The following is a 17,946-nucleotide window of genomic DNA, read 5'->3' on the forward strand; positions in this document are numbered from 1 at the left end:
ACTGTTGGATCGGGCCCTCATGCAAGATAATCCCCCCACACTCTTGGGTTGGATTCAATTAGCTTGCGAAGTGGAAAACCGCATGCAAGAAGTGCGTCTCGTAGAACAACAACAAACGGCAGGGCACCGGTGAACCTCCATAATTGTAAGAGGGGGCAGGGGAGCAGGATATGCAGCTAGAGGAGCGAGAGATGCTAGATGGCAACAAGGACTGTGTCTACATTGTGGCCAAAGTGGTCACTTGGCAGCACAAAGTCCGTTCCGGCCTGTGCAGAGAACTCCATTCCCACCAAGGCGCCCAGCCCCTGCCACTTCCCCAGCCGTCCCGCCCAACGCCCGCTCTGCAAACTACGAGAGGGAGAGGGACATTTAGAAAAAATCCTCCCGAGAAAGGATTAGAGCTAGAATAAATTATGGACTTTGATTCAACCGCTCTAATCGGTGAAGAAGCACCTGAATCCTAATTCGGAAAACGAAATGGATCTGTCGTAAATGGACCCAAATAGCAGATCAAAACTCAGTCAGTTCCCATAGTGGATAGACCTCAAGGGTCCATACTGTTCATGCCTGTTACGTTAATCAATCCTGAAAGAAAGACTCATATTCGGGTGCAAGCACTCATTGATTCTGGATGTTCCAGAGATATTATTGCACCAGCTCTAGTGAACGGATTAGTACTCCCAGTAAAAGAACTGGAAATGCCAGTCATTTTCGAACAAATGGATGGCACTAATATGAATCCCGTCACCACTGAAACAGTACCTGTCATCACAGGCATGGGTCAACATTGGGAGACAAGATCGTTTGTAATTAGCTCTACAGCGAAGTACCCTTTGATTTTGGGGAGCAGATGGTTGTAGGACCACAACCCAGACATAAATTGGACAGTTGGAAGCATCACCTTCAAAAGGGATAACTGCAAAAATCATCGCTGGGACCAAAATTGGGGCAACAATCCTACCCTCATAGAACAAGCACTCCTAACACAGGAAGAAATTAACCAAATACCTAAACAGTATAGAACCTATTTGCAAGCCTTCACCGAAGAAGAGGCCAACACCTTACCTCCCCACAGGAGGACAGATTGTGCAGTGGAAATCATCCCTGGAGCCACATTGCCCAAAGGTAGACTTTATCCAATGAGCCCAAATGAAAGAGTGGAGCTCAGAAAATTCATTGACACTAATCTACAAAGGGGGTTCATTCGACCTGCAAACAGTCCTCATGCTGCACCAGTACTGTTTGTTAAAAAGAAGGATGGAGGGCTAAGACTGCACTGACTTCAGAGGACTTAATGCAGTCTCCTCCACAAACGCCTATCCCATACCTCTCATCAGAGATCTACTCAACGTCGTGGCCCAAGGTAAGATCTTCACAAAATTGGACTTAAAAGATGCTTATTTCCACGTTCGTATAAGAGAGGGGGATGAGTGGAAAACCGCGTTCAATACGCCCTTAGGGCAGTACGAATACTTAGTTATGCCTTTTGGCTTATCTGGGGCCCCTTCAGTTTTCATGTCCATGATCAATGAAGTATTGCATGAATTTTTATATAAAGGAGTAGTTGTTTACCTGGATGATGTGTTAATTTACTCAGAAACCGAAGAAGAACATGTACACTTGGTGCAACGAGTATTAACCACTCTCATGTGCAATAAATTGCCCATCAAATTGTCTAAATGTGAATTTCACAAAACTGAACTTAATTACTTGGGATATTGCATCTCAAAAGATGGGTTAAAAATGGATCCAGGCAAAGTGAAAGTGGTTCAGGACTGGCAAACCCCCACAAATCGTAAAGAACTGCAATTCTTTTTGGGGTTTGCCAATTTCTATAGAGAATTTATACAAAACTTTGCCCAAATAACTCTCCCCCTCACAGAACTCTTAAAAACTAAAGACAAAGGGGAGCAAGCTAAAAAACCAAAAGCAAAATTAATATGGACACCGCAATGCCAATTAGCCTTTGATTAGTTAAAGCAGCAATTCATATCCGAACCAGTGCTGCAACACCCCGATGAAAATTGCCCATTCATAGTACAGGTGGACGCCAGCGATAACGCGATTGGGGGCGTCCTCCTGCAGCGGGGGACGGACAATATTCTCAAACCTTGTGCATACCTTTCACGTAAATTTTCTGAAGCCAAAAGAAATTGGAATGTTTGGGGAAAGGAAGCTTTTGCTGTAAAAGCGGCACTCTCCACTTGGAGACATTGGCTGGAAGGGGCCCGCCATCCTTTTGAGGTTTGGACAGATCACAAAAATTTAGAAGCGTTACGCAGTCCTCGGAGACTCAACGCCAAACAATTGAAATGGGCAGAATACTTTTCAAAATTCAATTTCACCCTCAAATTCTTGCCTGGCAAAACTAATTTCCTAGCGGACGCCCTCTCGCGCATGCCCCAACTCAAAAGCAGGAGGGAGGAGACAATAGACACAGTATTTTCACCTACCCAACTGGGGGGTGTGGTTACTATGCACAGCCGTACAACACAACCTTTTTTTTTTTTTGAAAAAAATTTTATTGGGTTAGAATCCGTTATTTTTACATTACATTCAATTTTCCCCACATTTTTCATTTCTAACCCCCTCCCTTTCCCCCCCTTTTGTTGACTTCCAACAGCTTTCCCACCCTCTGTCCCTTTTCCCTTACTTCTATTAAATTCCTCTATCTAAAACAGATATACATTCTCCATTATATTAAGCAGTACATCCTTAACTACTTTTCTTATTATATACCCAAACTGTAAATCTTTGTTTCCATCTTGGATAAACAATTTATCCCATTTTCCAGTTTTAAATATTTCTATATATCATAAACCTATATATCATAAACCATAAAAATCTTACATTTAAATCAAACAATTTGACTTATTCTCTATATATTACTCATTCTATCTTTTTATGGTAATTCTATATAGCTCATCACATAGTCAATCAATTTGACTCTTCTATACATTCAGTTTGGTGCATTATATAAATCTTATCAAAGAAAGAAAATATTGTTGGTTACTCAATCCTTATATTTAAACCTTATCATTAATTATTTTCTATCAATATTCCATCTATTAACCTATATATATCTATATATATATCAATCTGTTAATCTAACTGCTTATAAATTCACATTTATCTCTTCCTCCCCCGGTAAAGTCACCCCCCTCTATTATACTTTTACTATACTTCAGTAGTTCTCAAACTGCCACAGTTTTCCTCCCACCTCCCATTTCTTCTCCAAATATTGTTTCAGCTTCTCCCAATCTGTGTTAAACTGCCCTGAGTCCAGATTTCTCAGTTTTCTTGTCATCTTGTCCATCTCTGCCATATACAGCAATTTGTAGATCCAATATTCAATAGTTGGCACTTCTCGTACTTTCCATTTTTGCGCATACAAAAGTCTAGCTGCTGCTGTCATATAAAATATTAACGTCCTATGATGGGCTGGAATTCCCTCCATTCCCAAGTTTAGTAGCAGGAGTTCTGGGTTCTTATTAATTTGAAATTGTAAAATTTCACTCATTTCTCTTATTATTTCCCCCCAGTACTGCCTGGCTACCTCACATGACCACCACATATGATAGAGGGAGCCCTCATGCTTTTTACATTTCCAGCATTTATTAGAAGTGTTCAAATTCCCTAGCGCAATCTTCTTTGGTGTCATGTACCAACGATAGATCATTTTGTAAATGTTCTCTTTAATATTAGTGCATGTCGTTGTCTTCATTGTAGTTTTCCACAAGTATTCCCATGCCTCCATTGTTATTTCTTTATTAAAATTTATAGCCCATTTCACCATCTGTGTTTTAACTGTCTCGTCCTCGGTATACCATTTCAACAGTACTTGGTATACCTTGGATATTCTTTTCTTGTCTTCTTTAAGAAGGGTCTGCTCTAGTTCCGAATTCTCTGTTCGTATACCCCCCTTTACAGAGTCCGAGTTATATAAATCTCTGATCTGTCTATACTGGAACCAGTCGTAATTAGGTGATAGTTCCTCTTGCGTCTTTATTCTAAGTTTAAATGCTTCAGTTTTAGTTATTTCTTTGTACGTTAAACATTGTTCATTATCAACAGCTCTCGGATCTATCACCTCATATGGAACCACCCACAAGGGAGTTCCTTCTTGTAAGTAAATTCTGTACTTCTTCCAGATTATATATAGACTTCTCCGTACAAAATGGTGCAGGAACATCGAGTTGACCTTTACTTTGTCATGCCATAGGTATGCGTGCCATCCAAATATTTTTTTATATCCCTCTAGGGCTAATAGTTTCTTGTTCTTTAATGTCATCCACTCTTTCAACCAAACTAGGCAGATTGCATCATGGTAAAGTCTCAGATTGGGCAGTTGCATTCCGCCTCTTTCCTTTGCATCTTGTAAAACTTTTACTTTCACTCGAGGCTTCTTGCCTGCCCAAACAAAATCTGATATTTTCCTCTGCCATTTTTCAAATTGTTTAGAGTCTCTGATGATTGGTATTGTCTGTAGCAAAAACATTACTCTTGGTAACACATTCATCTTAACTGCTGCAATCCTGCCCAACCATGACAAATTCAGTCTATTCCATTTGATCAAGTCTCTCTCTATCTGAGTCCATAGTTTTTCATAGTTGTTTTTGAATAAATCTATATTCTTTGCAGTCAGTTCAACTCCCAAATATTTCACTTTGCTTGTTACTTCACAATCCGTTGTTTCCGTTAACAATTGTTGTTTCTGCTTAGTCATATTTTTACATAATATCTTTGACTTCTTTTTGTTGATATAAAAACCTGCCAAATCTCCAAACTCCTTGATCTTATCTATCACTTTTGGCATGTTCTCCAATGGGTCCTCTACAATTAACATTATGTCATCCGCAAATGCTCTGACCTTATATGAATAGTCCTTTATTTTTATTCCACGAATTTCCTCATCTTGTCGTATTTGTATCATCAGAATCTCCAATACTAAAATAAACAACAGTGGAGACAACGGGCAACCTTGTCTTGTTCCTTTACTAATCGTCAGTTTCTTAGTCACTTCATCATTCACTACAATTGCTGCAGTCTGGTCTCTGTAAATTTCCTTGATTGCTCTGATGAATCTTTCTCCCAATTGTAGCTTTTCCATAGTGGCAAGCATAAAGTCCCAGTTTAAATTGTCAAACGCCTTTTCAGCGTCAACAAAGAAGAAACCAACCTCTTTATCACAACGCTTGTCATAATATTCAATAGCATTGATCACTGTCCTTAAGTTATCTCTTATTTGTCTGTCTGGCAAAAAGCCTGCTTGTTCCTCTTCTATGACTTCCGAGAGCCATCCCTTCAGTCTCTCCGCCAATATCTTCACAAAAATTTTATAGTCATTGTTAAGTAGCGATATAGGTCTATAATTTTTCACATTAGTCAAGTCTTGGCCCTCTTTTGGGATCAATGATATGTTCGCTTCACTCCAAGTGTCTGGAATCCTTTGATCCCTAAAAACCCCATTCATCACCTCTTTTAGGAATGGTGCCAGTTCATTAGCCATTGTCTTATAAAATTTAGCCGTAAGTCCATCTGGCCCTGGCGCCTTTCCTAAATTTGCGGATTGTATTGCCTTGCTTATTTCCTCGTCAGTTACTTCACTGTTCAATTTATTTCTCCAAGCTTCCGAGATTTCTGGAAGTTTGGTTTTCTCCAGATATGTCGCTATAGAGTCCTTATTTACTTCTTTCTTATTGTACAGCTTAGCGTAAAATTTATAAAAGGCTCTACTAATGGTAGTCTGCTCCAGATACGTTTTGTTGTCTTCACAAATTTTGTTTATTATTTTCTTTTCCCTTCTCTTCTTCAATTGCCATGCCAGGTACTTCCCAGGTTTATTGGCACCCTCAAACGCTTTTTGATTCAGCCTTTTAAGATTCCACTCCAATTCTTTATTACTCATTGCTGTTAACTGCTCTTGAAGTATTTTAATTTCCTGGTATAATTTCTTTTTCCCTGGTCTCTTTTTTAGCTGTATTTCTTTGGCTTTTATTTTCTCCTCAATCTCTTGTCTTTTCTCCTCTTTCTTCTTTCTTGCTCTACCATTTAAGTCCATTAGTATGCCCCTTATAACCGCCTTATAAGCATCCCAAACTTTATTGGTTGGTACTTCTTTATTCACATTATATTGTATAAAAAACTTTGTCTCTCTTCTCAATACTTCCATATTCTCTCTTTCCTGTAACAAGTCCTCATTTATTCTCCATGCTTTCCTTTTTCTCCTTTTTCCTAGTTTCCACATAATTGGATTGTGATCTGAGCCTACCATCGGCATTATTTCTACCTCCTTAGTCCATAACGCTAAGTCTTTTGAGGCCCAGATCATGTCAATTCTTGATAATGTAGAGTGCCTTGCAGAATAAAAAGTAAACTGTCTACTTTTAGGATATTCTCTCCTCCATACATCTTCGAGAGTCTCTTGTTGAATCAACTCAAAAAAGAACTTTGGCAATAATCCTCTTTTCTTTTGTGCCGTTGTAGTCTTTTTATCTAGTTCCAAGTCTGTCACTCCATTGAAGTCTCCAGCAAGAATTATCTGGTCATATGAAAGGTCGTCTAAATGCTTCCTCAAATCCTCAAAGAAGCTTTCTTTTGCACCGTTAGGTGCATAAAGTCCGACTACCAACACTCTCTTTAAATTCCAAATACATTCCACTGCTACAAATCTGGCTTCCACATCTCTCATAACAAATTTGGCTGTAGCTCCTCTTTTATGTACAGCACCACTCCCCTTTTTTTCTTGTTGGAGGCCGCTACAAATTCTTTGCCCAATTTTCCAGATTTTAAATATTTTACATCCTGCTTTCTAATATGGGTCTCTTGCAAACAAACAATGTCACATTTTTGTTTTAGTAGCCAGTGAAAAATATTTTTCCTCTTATTCGGTGAGTTTAGTCCATTTACATTCCAAGATATTACTTTACATTCCATGCTCATAGTCTTGTTGGTAAGTCTTTTTCATTGTCCTTAATAAATCGCTCCATCTCTCGCTCAGATCTGATACGTTTTTTGACCCCTCCAAACTCGAAGGACACTCCTTCTGGTAACTCCCATCTGTACCTGATTTTCATGTCCTTCAAGATCTGAATTAGCACTTTATATTTTTTCCGGTCCAATAACACTGACCTAGGTAGTTCCTTCATTATAATGATCGTCTTGCCATCAATCTCCAATGGATCTTGAAACTGTTTTGTCACAATCTTCTCTTTCATATTCCGTGTCGTAAACTGCACAATCACATCTCTTGGTAGTTTCCTCTGGGTTGCAATTCTCGAGTTCACACGATATGCCACATCTAGGATAGCCACAACTTCCTCCTCCTCCTTCCCCAGGTATTCAGCTAACACCTCAGTCATCTGTTCTTGCGCTGACTTTCCTTCCACTTCTGGCAAGCCACGAAAACGTAGCTGCTTCTCCATAAGTTTAGTTTCTGCAACTGACGTTCTCCCCTTCACCAGCCTCATCTCTGTTTGTTGCGTGTCTGCTAAATTCTCCATCGCGTCTTCTACTGTTTTAACTCTCTGCTGCGTTCCTTGTAGTTCACTTTGTATTGTTTCCATACCTTTTTTCACTTCTGACAGCTCCGATTTTACTGTCTGTGTAACCTCTTTAACCTCTTTAATCAGTTCCAGTTTCGTGTCCTTAAGTTCTTTAATCACATCTAAAAGTTTTTTGTCCAGGTTTTCTATTGCCGATTGCCACTCTTTTTTTGACATCGTGGGGCTTGCTTTAGCTCGCTCCCACGAGTCCGCTCTCTTCCTTAACTCCGTGGCGTAAAATTTAAAGTCTTTTTATTTTAAATGTCCCGGTCTTCTTGCAAAAATTAGATTTTAAAGAGTCCAAAATGTCGGGCGTCTTTTCTCTATGGTTTCTCTATAATTTTGTAATCCAAGATGGCCTACTTCCTTTTCCGCTGAAGCCGCGACCCTTCCCCTTTCAAAGATGGCGATTCCCTTCTTCCTGCCCTCCTGCAAGGGCCGCTTCTCTCCAGCCACTCTATTGTTATTACGCACTTCCTGTCTCCCGTCTTCCCACAGCAGATCTCGCGATGGTGTCTTTTTCTCACAGCTCCAAAGCCACAGGTATTCAAAACAATAGTCCTTTTTCTTTAATAACTTCTTTAAACTTAGTCTCTTTTCAAATACAACTCCTGCCGAGTCTTCCCCTCCTTTTCACTAGTCTGTTGCAGTTTAAAAATCTACTTTTTTTCCTCTCTGTTTTTGTCAATCTGTCCCGTATCGGAAGATAATGATCTTTACCTTCTCTTCACTTTTCTCGGGTTGTAATCGCTGTTTCGATTTTAAGTTCTCCTCTCAGCTTCTTCCCCCAATCGAAGCTTAGGTATGTAGGTCTTATGCCAGCCGAATTGGCCCCAAAACTGCCGCAGAGATTGTAGCCGACCCGTCGCAAGGTGGGACCTCAAGGATCGAGAGGGGACCCGTTGTGTAGAGCCCCCCTTCGTCCGAGATCTAACTCACCCTAGGGTCTTGAGCGTTCTTTGCCTGCTCTCTGCCTGAGAGCAGTTGGCCGCGGGCTATTTTCACCCCGCCGGCCGGTTAAAACGGCAGTCCGGTCAGCTCCGCAAGTGGAGCTGTGTTAGACCTCCATGAATCCCAAACCGGAAGTCGCCGTACAACACAACCTCATCACTCAGATCAGGGGTGGAGACAAAAACTGAAAAGCGAAGTCGAAAAGGAGGGGGAGAATGTACCCAAAGAGAAATTAATCCAATCCGCACAAGGGGAATGGCTTTGGGGTGATCGATTTTATGTACCTAATAGTTTAAGAAAAGAAGTACTACAATGCTGTCATGATGCCCCAACAGCTGGCCGTTACGGATATTTAAAAACCCTTCATTTGATCCAAAGACAATTTTGGTGGCCAGGCATGCGCAAAGACATTTTGCAATATGTAGCTTCGTGTCCCATTTGCCTCAGCGCCAAAACGCGAAAAGGCAAGCCTCCTGGACTTTTACAGCCCCTTGAAACTCCAAGTAGACCGTGGGAAATTATTTCTATGGATTTCATCACAGATCTTCCCCCTTCCAAAAATCACACCTGCATTTTGGTTGTAGTGGATCTATTTTCAAAACAAGCCCACTTCATTCCCTGCACTACTATGCCTTCGGCAAAAAGGTTGGCGGATATTTTTCTGAAATATATTGTAAAGCTTCATTCTTTTCCATCAAAGGTGATATCTGACCGAGGCGGACAATTCGTTGCAAACTTCTGGCGGGAGCTTATGCAACTCATGGGAATTGAACAAGGTTTAAGCTCCGCCCACCATCCGCAAACCGACAGACAGTCAGAAAAAACTAATCAATTATTAGAACAGTTTCTCCGTTGCTACATCAATTTTCAGCAGGACAACTGGATTGATTTATTGCCTCTAGCAGAATTTTCTTACAACAACAGTGTACATGCATCCACCGGAGAAACACCATTCAAAGTAGTTTATGGCTATCACTTTAAACCATTTCCTTTTGAAGCTCTTCCCCCCGCAACAGCCTCCAATGACGTTTCAGAATGGTGGGGGGAGGCAGCTCAACAATGGACTCTCATTCAACAACATCTTAACAAAGCTAAACAGGACTATAAGAAATACGCTGATCGCCATCGTGTGGCCGACTGGGAATTGCATCCAGGAGACCTTGTTTATTTGTCTACAAAAAAATTGAAAGTCGCTCAAACCAGCCGTAAATTAGCACTAAAGTATTTGGGACCTTTTCCTGTTCGTAAAATCATCAACAAAGTGACTGTAGCACTTGATTTACCAAAGAACCTTCACCACGTCCATCCTACTTTCCACATCAGCTTGTTGAAGAAAGTCCCCCCAACAAATCAGTGGCAAGGTTCCAGTAAAAGACACTATTGCACTGATTAATCAGATTTTCCCAGAGGATGTAACAGCCTTATTCCATCATTGTCTGACAACCAGTTACTTCCAATGGGACAACGAATTCTATGAACAGATGGATGGGGTGGCCATGGGGAGCCCACTCAGCCCAGTTATAGCAAACTTCTACATGGAACATTTTGAAAAAACAGCTCTAGAATCAGCACCCCACAAACCCAGTGTATGGTTCCGGTTTGTGGATGATACATTCATCATTTGGAGCCATGGGGAGGAAGAATTGAGGGAGTTTTTTGAATCATCTCAACAACATCCACCTGAACATACAATTCACAATGGAGAAAGAAAGTGAGGGAAAACTCTCATTCCTGGATACCTTGGTCATCCGCAAAGCAAACTTTCAGTTAGGTCACAAGGTCTACAGGAAACCAACTCACACTGATCGGTACTTACACAAAAACTCCAATCACCACCCCCGACAGAAAAGAGGCATAATGAAAACATTAGTGGATCGTGCAAGACGGATATGTGAGCCGCGCTTTCTCAATGAGGAAATTAATCATCTAAACCACGCACTTCAGGCAAATGGCTACTCCAGAAATGAAATCCGAAGAGCAATCAAACCCAGGATGAATCAAACAACCAAGGAAAAACAGTCACCTACAGGAAAAGTGTTTTTGCCATATATCAAAGGTATTACTGATCAGATGGGAAAGCTTATGGAAAAGCATAACCTTCAAGCAGTATTCAGACCCACCCGAAAAATACAACAGATGCTACGATCAGCAAAAGACAGCAGAGACCCCCTCACCTCTGCAGGAGTATACCGTATACCCTGCAGCTGTGGACAAGTTTACATCGGGACCACAAAGCGTAGCATCCAGACAAGAATAAAAGAACATGAAAGACACTGCAGACTTGGACAGCCTGAAAAATCAGCAGTGGCTGAACATAGCCTAACTCAAACAGGGCACAGTATGTTATTCCAGGACACCAAAATACTGGACAACACTTCCAACTACTTTGTCAGACTGCACAGGGAAGCCATTGAAATTCACAAGCATAAGCAAAACTTCAACAGGAAAGAAGAAACCTTAAGAATGAACAGAGCATGGGCTCCAGTTCTGAAAAACACCAGGCCAACAAAACACGCCACACCCGACAATAGCCCTGCAGAGAAGATTAGCACATCAAGCACCAATCCATATGCAAAAGAACCTCCTCAGGTTACAGTGAAGCCTCCCGCCATTAGCATTCCACACCCTGGGAAACTCTTACAGAATGACTCAGCTCAACCCCACCCCTCCTGAGTAGATACAAATGACCTACATCTTTTCCACACTGCGACACTGAGAGATCTCTGTCTTTTGGTGCTACACCTCTGAAGATGCCAGCCACAGCTGCTGGCGAAACGTCAGGAACTACAATGCCAAGACCACGGCAATACAGCCCGGAAAACCCCCAACAACCATCAAATCAGTGGCACTCTAAAATCAAACGTAATAAGTTGTTTTGCCTCATCAGATGGAAGGACTTTGATTCTGGGTTTGATGAGTGGGTGGAGGCTATTCATGTTCATGCTCCTAGATTAGTAAAATCTTTTCACAATCTCTACCCTCTCAAACCTGGGGGAAGGACATTTTAGAGGGGGCAGAAATGTCAGGTCTGACTATGTTCTTTGTATGATCTAACCAAACAGACTCCATTTTAATCCTGTCAGTGTTTTAAGCTCTTCTCTTGCAGGTGACAAGCAGCCCAGTAACAGTTATCTCAAATAAGAGGAATGTTATGACTACAGCCTCTCCAGCCTTGGGAAAGTTTCACTCTCTCAGCTTCAAGCTGTTTGTTTTGAGAACTATGGGGGGAGGATGGGACTTGCTGGGCTTTGCTATTCTGTACCTTAACTTTTGCCTGTCATTCGTAACAATACCCGTGTACCAGCCAAGATATTGCATCTTGGTCAGTGGACTATAATGGTTGTTTATATTCAGTAAAATCTTTTGAAACCAATGGACTCATGTCTAATTGCAAGAGATAGGCTGGATTGCAACTTTTAGTAAGCCACAGTCTGACAACTTCATCTTTGCCAGGAATAATGTTCACCCGCAAACATCAAACATATATAGGCTTCCAAAGCACGGGCAAATTCTAAAATCCACCCCCCACCCCCAGTCTAACATAAGCTGAGCTCAGCAGGAAAGCATCAGTGGGAAAACAGCAGAAGTTATGTATGGGATTTTCAAGGTCATGGTGTCTGTGCAGGTGCCTCTTCCTAGACTAAAGAGAGAGGGCCCTGGTGCAGTTCAAAGATGCATACAGATAATAGCAGGAACAAACGCCTCCCTTACATAGTTTCACATTGCGGGTCCAAAAGACAAGGCGAGTAACATTTGCAGTTAAATAATAGCCTCAGCAGTTAACCATAACCATAATATAAAGCATTAAAGCAGCAGGGTATTGCTAGGTATGACAGGTGATGCTAAGCACCTGACAACCTCAATGGATAGCACTGGGGGCGGGGGGAGAATGAGTGTAAATTTTGGAGGAGGGATATCTTGTTGTATCTTAATGAAGACTGTTCCTTTATTTATTTTTCTGAACTTCATTCACACAGAAAATTTGTAGCCTGACCTATAGGACTACATTTTCATAAAGCAATGGGAAGTGGAGGGAGAAGGGAGAAATAGAAGAAATGTTAAGGAATATTTTCAGAAGTATAATAAGCAACTTGTATATTATTTTAGTTCTCACTCTTCCATAACAAGTCACTAAACGCCTCGGACAGGATATTCAACAGCCCCTCTATTTTCTGCTTTAAATGCAAGCTATCATCTGGCAAGAAAAAGATAGAGGAGTATGACAGGACTGGGGGGCAGCCCCCCTTCATAGCTTCTATTCACAAATAACATGGCTCCTTTAACAGATAAAACAGGACTTATTGCTTTTTTGATGCTTACATGAGGTTCACACCACCATAACTGAACTGTCCAGGAACTGGTAACCAGGACCATGAGAAAGAGCCACTAGAGTTTTTCAGATCCTTGAAGTTCTACACAGGATAGCCTCTTCTCCTTTCCTCAGTGTCACCCTCCATTGTTTCCCTGTTTCTGCCTGATCTTCCACCAGCTGTTTACACCTATCCAGGATAGGGGTCCAAGGGGCTACCTCCCACCTGCCCTTTCAAGTGCTGCTTATAGCCACTCAAACCCCTAGCAGGCCTCCTGGAAGAATAGCCCTTACCCCTCCTGTTGAGACTCACCGGTCTCTGGGTTCTTTTCCAACCTGGGGGACTCTGCACACACTTGGTCAGACACTCACAGACATAAGGCTTACATAAAAGGTGTTTATTACTTCAGAAAAATGTATGCAAGTAGCAGGAACCACTCTACTAAGGCACAAGCAAAGGGCATTTTAAACAATAAAAGCTTGTCTATTGTAACTATAGCTGACTAACTAAAACATAAAGCTGGCTAACTTAGCATTTCTCTGAGGAAAACTTGAGGTTTATACTCACTAACATACTCCTTAAACTATACCAGGCAGGTCTGGTCGTCAGGCCTTGCATAGAGCAAAAATCTCCCTCATGCTGATGGAAAAGTAGCCTGGCACAATCTGAGGGCTGAGAGGAGCCAACATCCCCCTCTCAGATTCCTAGCCAATCAGAGGTGCCGTCAATCAGCATTGCTAGGCAGGAACTGAGATAAGACTCCCTTGTTTCTCAAGGCCCCCTCTCTCTGCAACAGCTTGCAGGTGCAGTTAATTAGCTGAGCCAGACATTCTGCTCCCAGGATGTTAAGCTAGAACTGGACCTGTTGAAACTTAGAAGCCTGAACCAATACAGGCAATGGACTTAAAGGGGCTCTGCTAGACAACACCTCACTTCTGACTTCCACAATCCCTCCCTTCTCATCCCTCTTCTTTTTATACCTTGCTGTTGTGCCACTACTTCATCTTGTCTCCTATTTGTCTTCTCTGTGTCCCCATCTTTCCTTACTTCTTCCTCCCTTGGTCCATTTAACTCCCTTGTTCCTGGGGATTCGCAAATCCCGGCACCAGACCCCATCCCAAACTCAACTAATCAAGTAGGATCAGTAATCAAACCCCAGCTCCAGTCAGCAATATATTCCGACCCCTCTTCCCTGTGCGCTGTCTGGAAGGAGCTCCTCCAGGGAAGTAGTTGAGGTAGCCCCTCCTCCCACAGCTCTGTCACTTTGTTGGCTGACTGCATGCAGGTTTTCTACTGGCATCATCCCACAAAGAGGGGGGGTGTTTATCACCATGTCCCCATGTGCCCACTTTGCAAGAAAGAATAATGGCCTCTAGAATGGAGACACTATCTCCTATTTGTCTGAAATTTAGAACAGAGGCTATACTGAATGAGGGATGTAATCACTCTGTCAGGCTCCACATCGGGGTGTCGGTATCAGGGGTGGGGCTCACATACCCAAATAGCCTGCATGCAAGTCCTAGCTTTGGGGTGTGCCTCAGAAGTGGGGGGAGGAGGGGGGTTTACAGCACTCTCTCACCTCTCTCTCACCTGTTGTGGCCCTCTCTCTGCTCGCTCGCTTGTGCTCTCTCACACTCCCAAAATCCCAGCTCTCCCCTTCACCCCAGCTACCCTGCTGGGCTCAACTTTATAGGGCTGCCCTAGAGGATTTCCTGCCCCTCCCCCAGGTTTCATCCTGACTCTGGAGGACCCTCCCCAGCTCCATGGTGATTGCCAGTGCTGCTGGCCTGTCTAGGGCCTCCTTGGGGACCTCACGCACCTGGCTCCTCCCTGGTTCATTATGGCCCGTCTGTAGGGTGGGGCTGGCCATCCCTCAATAGCTGGTGCGGCCTGACCACTGCATCGGTGTCTCTTCCTGCAGTCTGACCCTGGCAGCTTGCTTCTGCCTCATCCTAGAGTTGGCAGCGGCATGGAGGTGCTTCCTGCAGCTGGCCTTGCTGCCTGTGCCCACTGCACATGCTCTTGTAGCTTCCCCAGGGACCACTGCTCCCTCTGTTGCTGCCCTCGTGACTTTGGTCTCCCTGCTGTCATCCCCTGTGGCTCCAGAAAGGGCCCTCTCTGGGGCAGCCCTTACCTGTGGAGGTAAGTCCAGGGGGGCAGGACCTTTGTCCCCAGACACACTTAGTATTTCATCCTACTTTGGCAGAGGAAATGTACTATCCCAGAACAGTATAGTATTATCACTAGCCCAAACCTGAAGAATAATATTTTAAAATCTGAACAAAATTTTTAACAAACAAAATCTTGTTTTTTTCAAGCTCAAATCTTGAAAAAATTCCTCCTATTGGAAACCATGTGGTTTCCAAGTATGGCATGTCATACATAATTTGCTATAACTTTTGAGCTAATGCAGTAACATTTTTAATGATGAACAAGAAGGCTTGATGAGATTATTAGTCATGACATAAGATAAAAATAATTATGTATTAAAATGTACCTGGTTTTGTCAGTTTCAGCAGTGTGTTTTCCAGAGCCTCTAAATTCTCATTGACTTTTTCAGCTGCAGCAATTTGTGATTTTAGCCTTCTAGAAGGAGTCTACAATAATCAATTGAAAATAATTTCTATTTATACATCATCTGAAAGACAAAACTACTGTTACAGGATTACTTAAACAGTATTTTTCAAAATCTGACCAAATAGCTAACATTTTTATTTTAAAAAATAATCATAATTTTTTATTTTAAAAAAATGAATTACATTGCATTTGCACCTACTCTCCAAAGACTAGCCTATGTTTCATTCATGACAACAAGCTTCTGAAATTAATGGGATAGCATAAATTGCACCTTTTGGCCATGTGTGATTTCCCTGATTATAAGGTGCTTCTACAACATTGCCCTTTAATTTTTTTAGTCTAGAGTTTTTATAACTTGACATTTCATTACCCCGTTTTCTTGAGCATTATGAAAAAGTTAAAAGAAAAACTGTGAAGTGAAACATAAGTCAGAACCAAACTTGACTAGACATTGGGAAATTTATTCACTGATCTCCAGCTATTTTTTTCTTACTTCATAAATCTACTCTGGTAGTTTTGTTAGCAATCACATCCCTCCCCTCACTGAGGAGCAGTTTAAGTGCAAGACACTGAGGGTTGAATACATCAGCTTGCCCCAGGGAGCATTTTGCCCTATATCTGGGGTCCCTAGCCACCAGTATATGTGTCTGTGTTGGGACTCGTACATATACCCCCAAATCCATTTGGGCCTTCTCTTCTCTCTGTGAAATGCTGGTTATTTCACTGTTGTCTCCATGGACCTCCATCTTCGAGACTGGTTATTATAACCTTCCCCAAAATTGCTTTCTCCTCTTTCCTCCCTGATTTCCTCTTAGTTAGCCTCATGTATGTTCTGTGCGTGTTTGATGGTTTTCCTTTCTCTTTTAATAACAATTTTTCCAGCTGAACATCTGGCTGGTTTTTTTCAAGAGTTCTCTTAAGGGAAAAATCCCTGTAAACATTGGTGGAGAATCCCAATTATTCTTTCTCTCTTTGTCTCGTTTAAGCTAAATTCCCCTCAACTAATTAGAAGATTGCCTATTTGGTTAACAATTCTCCTCTTCATTGCTGAGGTTTCTGGAAAGCTGAACAGGCTGTATAAGTGCACCACCCATGGGGTATCCTTAAATCACTAGAATTTTGTTAGTTTAAGCATGCACAATTTAAGACCTACCAAGCTGAGCACAGCCTATCAGCCATTCATGAGTGATCTGACAGGGGAATTGATTAACCAACTGGTTTAGTTTATCACTGCAGACTGCAAAAACTAAGGATTGGTCAACCACAGTATACAGCTGTAGGGTATTCTACTATGTTGGTCTCAAGTATTTCAAGTTTATGTTAGTTAATCTCTTCACTAAGTGAACTCTAATAATATTTATGGGAAAGAAAAAAAAATTAAAAAGAGAGGTTACCTCGTCTTCTAGTATTTCATCCACTCCTTCTCCAGCAGTAGTAATACAGGTTATGGACTGTGAGGAATCCAGTAACTTTTTCCCATAGTTGATAATAACTATTGCTAATTCATATTCTTTCCATGATCGCAGTACCTATTGAATACACATCATTTCCATATAATACATATAGTCCTACGGTATCTTAAGTACTAAGAATTGGATACCAGGAAGCATTTCTGTGCATGCACTGCAGAGATTGGGGAATGTTCAGTTTTGCTGCTTGGCTGTTCAGGAACCTTCTAGTAATATGAAGGGGGGAGTAGCTTTGAAGCTGGAGGAAAATTTCCCAGTTGCTTATTTCTCCCCTTCCCTGATTCCTCATTGACCTTCAGTTTACTGTGTTTAATGCCAACAATGCACAGACACAACTGCAGACTGAAAGTCAGCACAAACATGCACAGAGCGGCTGACTAGAGTTCTAGAATTCCTCCTCTATAAATAAGGATCATCCAGGTACAACAGTCCTTCCTCCTTAAAGGAAAGTTGGCAAGCTGGGTTTCAACTTCAACCCTACTCGTTTTAACTGCAAGAACTTCACATGATCATCCAAGGAACTAAAAAATGCAAGTGCCCTCACCTACAGAATGCTGAACTCCTTAGAAAAAGCAAGAGAAAAAAGAAACTACTACAGTTTAACAGTAAAACTTCATATTGGCTCAGGGCATATTGGCTCCCTTTGTCAGGGCTTGTCGCTGCCGCCATTGGGCAGAGCCCCAGCTGGGCTGGCCCTGACATCAGAGGGGCACCAGGGATGCTGCAGGACCCTGCTCTGTGGAAGGAGGGACGGTATACATCACCCTGGCTCCCTCTCAATCCACTCGCTGGCCTGCTCAACCTGGTCTGCTTACTCTCTGCGTCCTCCATCATCTCCTCCTCCCAGAACTCTCCTCCAAGCCTTCACTCTCGCACTGCTCTGCTCTCACTCCACACCATCACTCCTTACTCGCACCCACCACTTCAGAGTTCTTCCCAGCCACCTTATATAGGGTTTCCTTTCCCCACCCCGCCCTCCTTCTAGGCTTGTTCCCTCTCCTGACTTGGCCCAGCTGTGCCTTCCCTCAGGTGTTTCCCTCCTACCACTAATCCCTTCTGGGCTTCCTTGCCTTACTGGCAGGGTGGGGTTGAATG

At 42.2% G+C, this 17,946-nt stretch overlaps 1 protein-coding gene across 1 annotated transcript in view; it reads right to left on the reverse strand.

The window, feature by feature from the left end:
• Positions 1-17,946, reverse strand: part of CFAP54 (cilia and flagella associated protein 54) — a 311,880-nt gene that overhangs the window by 195,427 nt on the left and 98,507 nt on the right. Inside the window, 2 exon segments of the mRNA XM_054987752.1 lie at positions 15,303-15,402; positions 16,777-16,911. Coding sequence (XP_054843727.1) covers positions 15,303-15,402; positions 16,777-16,911 — 235 coding nt within the window.

This window comes from Eublepharis macularius, chromosome 9 (genome assembly GCF_028583425.1).
Source record: "Eublepharis macularius isolate TG4126 chromosome 9, MPM_Emac_v1.0, whole genome shotgun sequence".
In the NCBI taxonomy this organism is placed as follows: domain Eukaryota; kingdom Metazoa; phylum Chordata; class Lepidosauria; order Squamata; family Eublepharidae; genus Eublepharis; species Eublepharis macularius.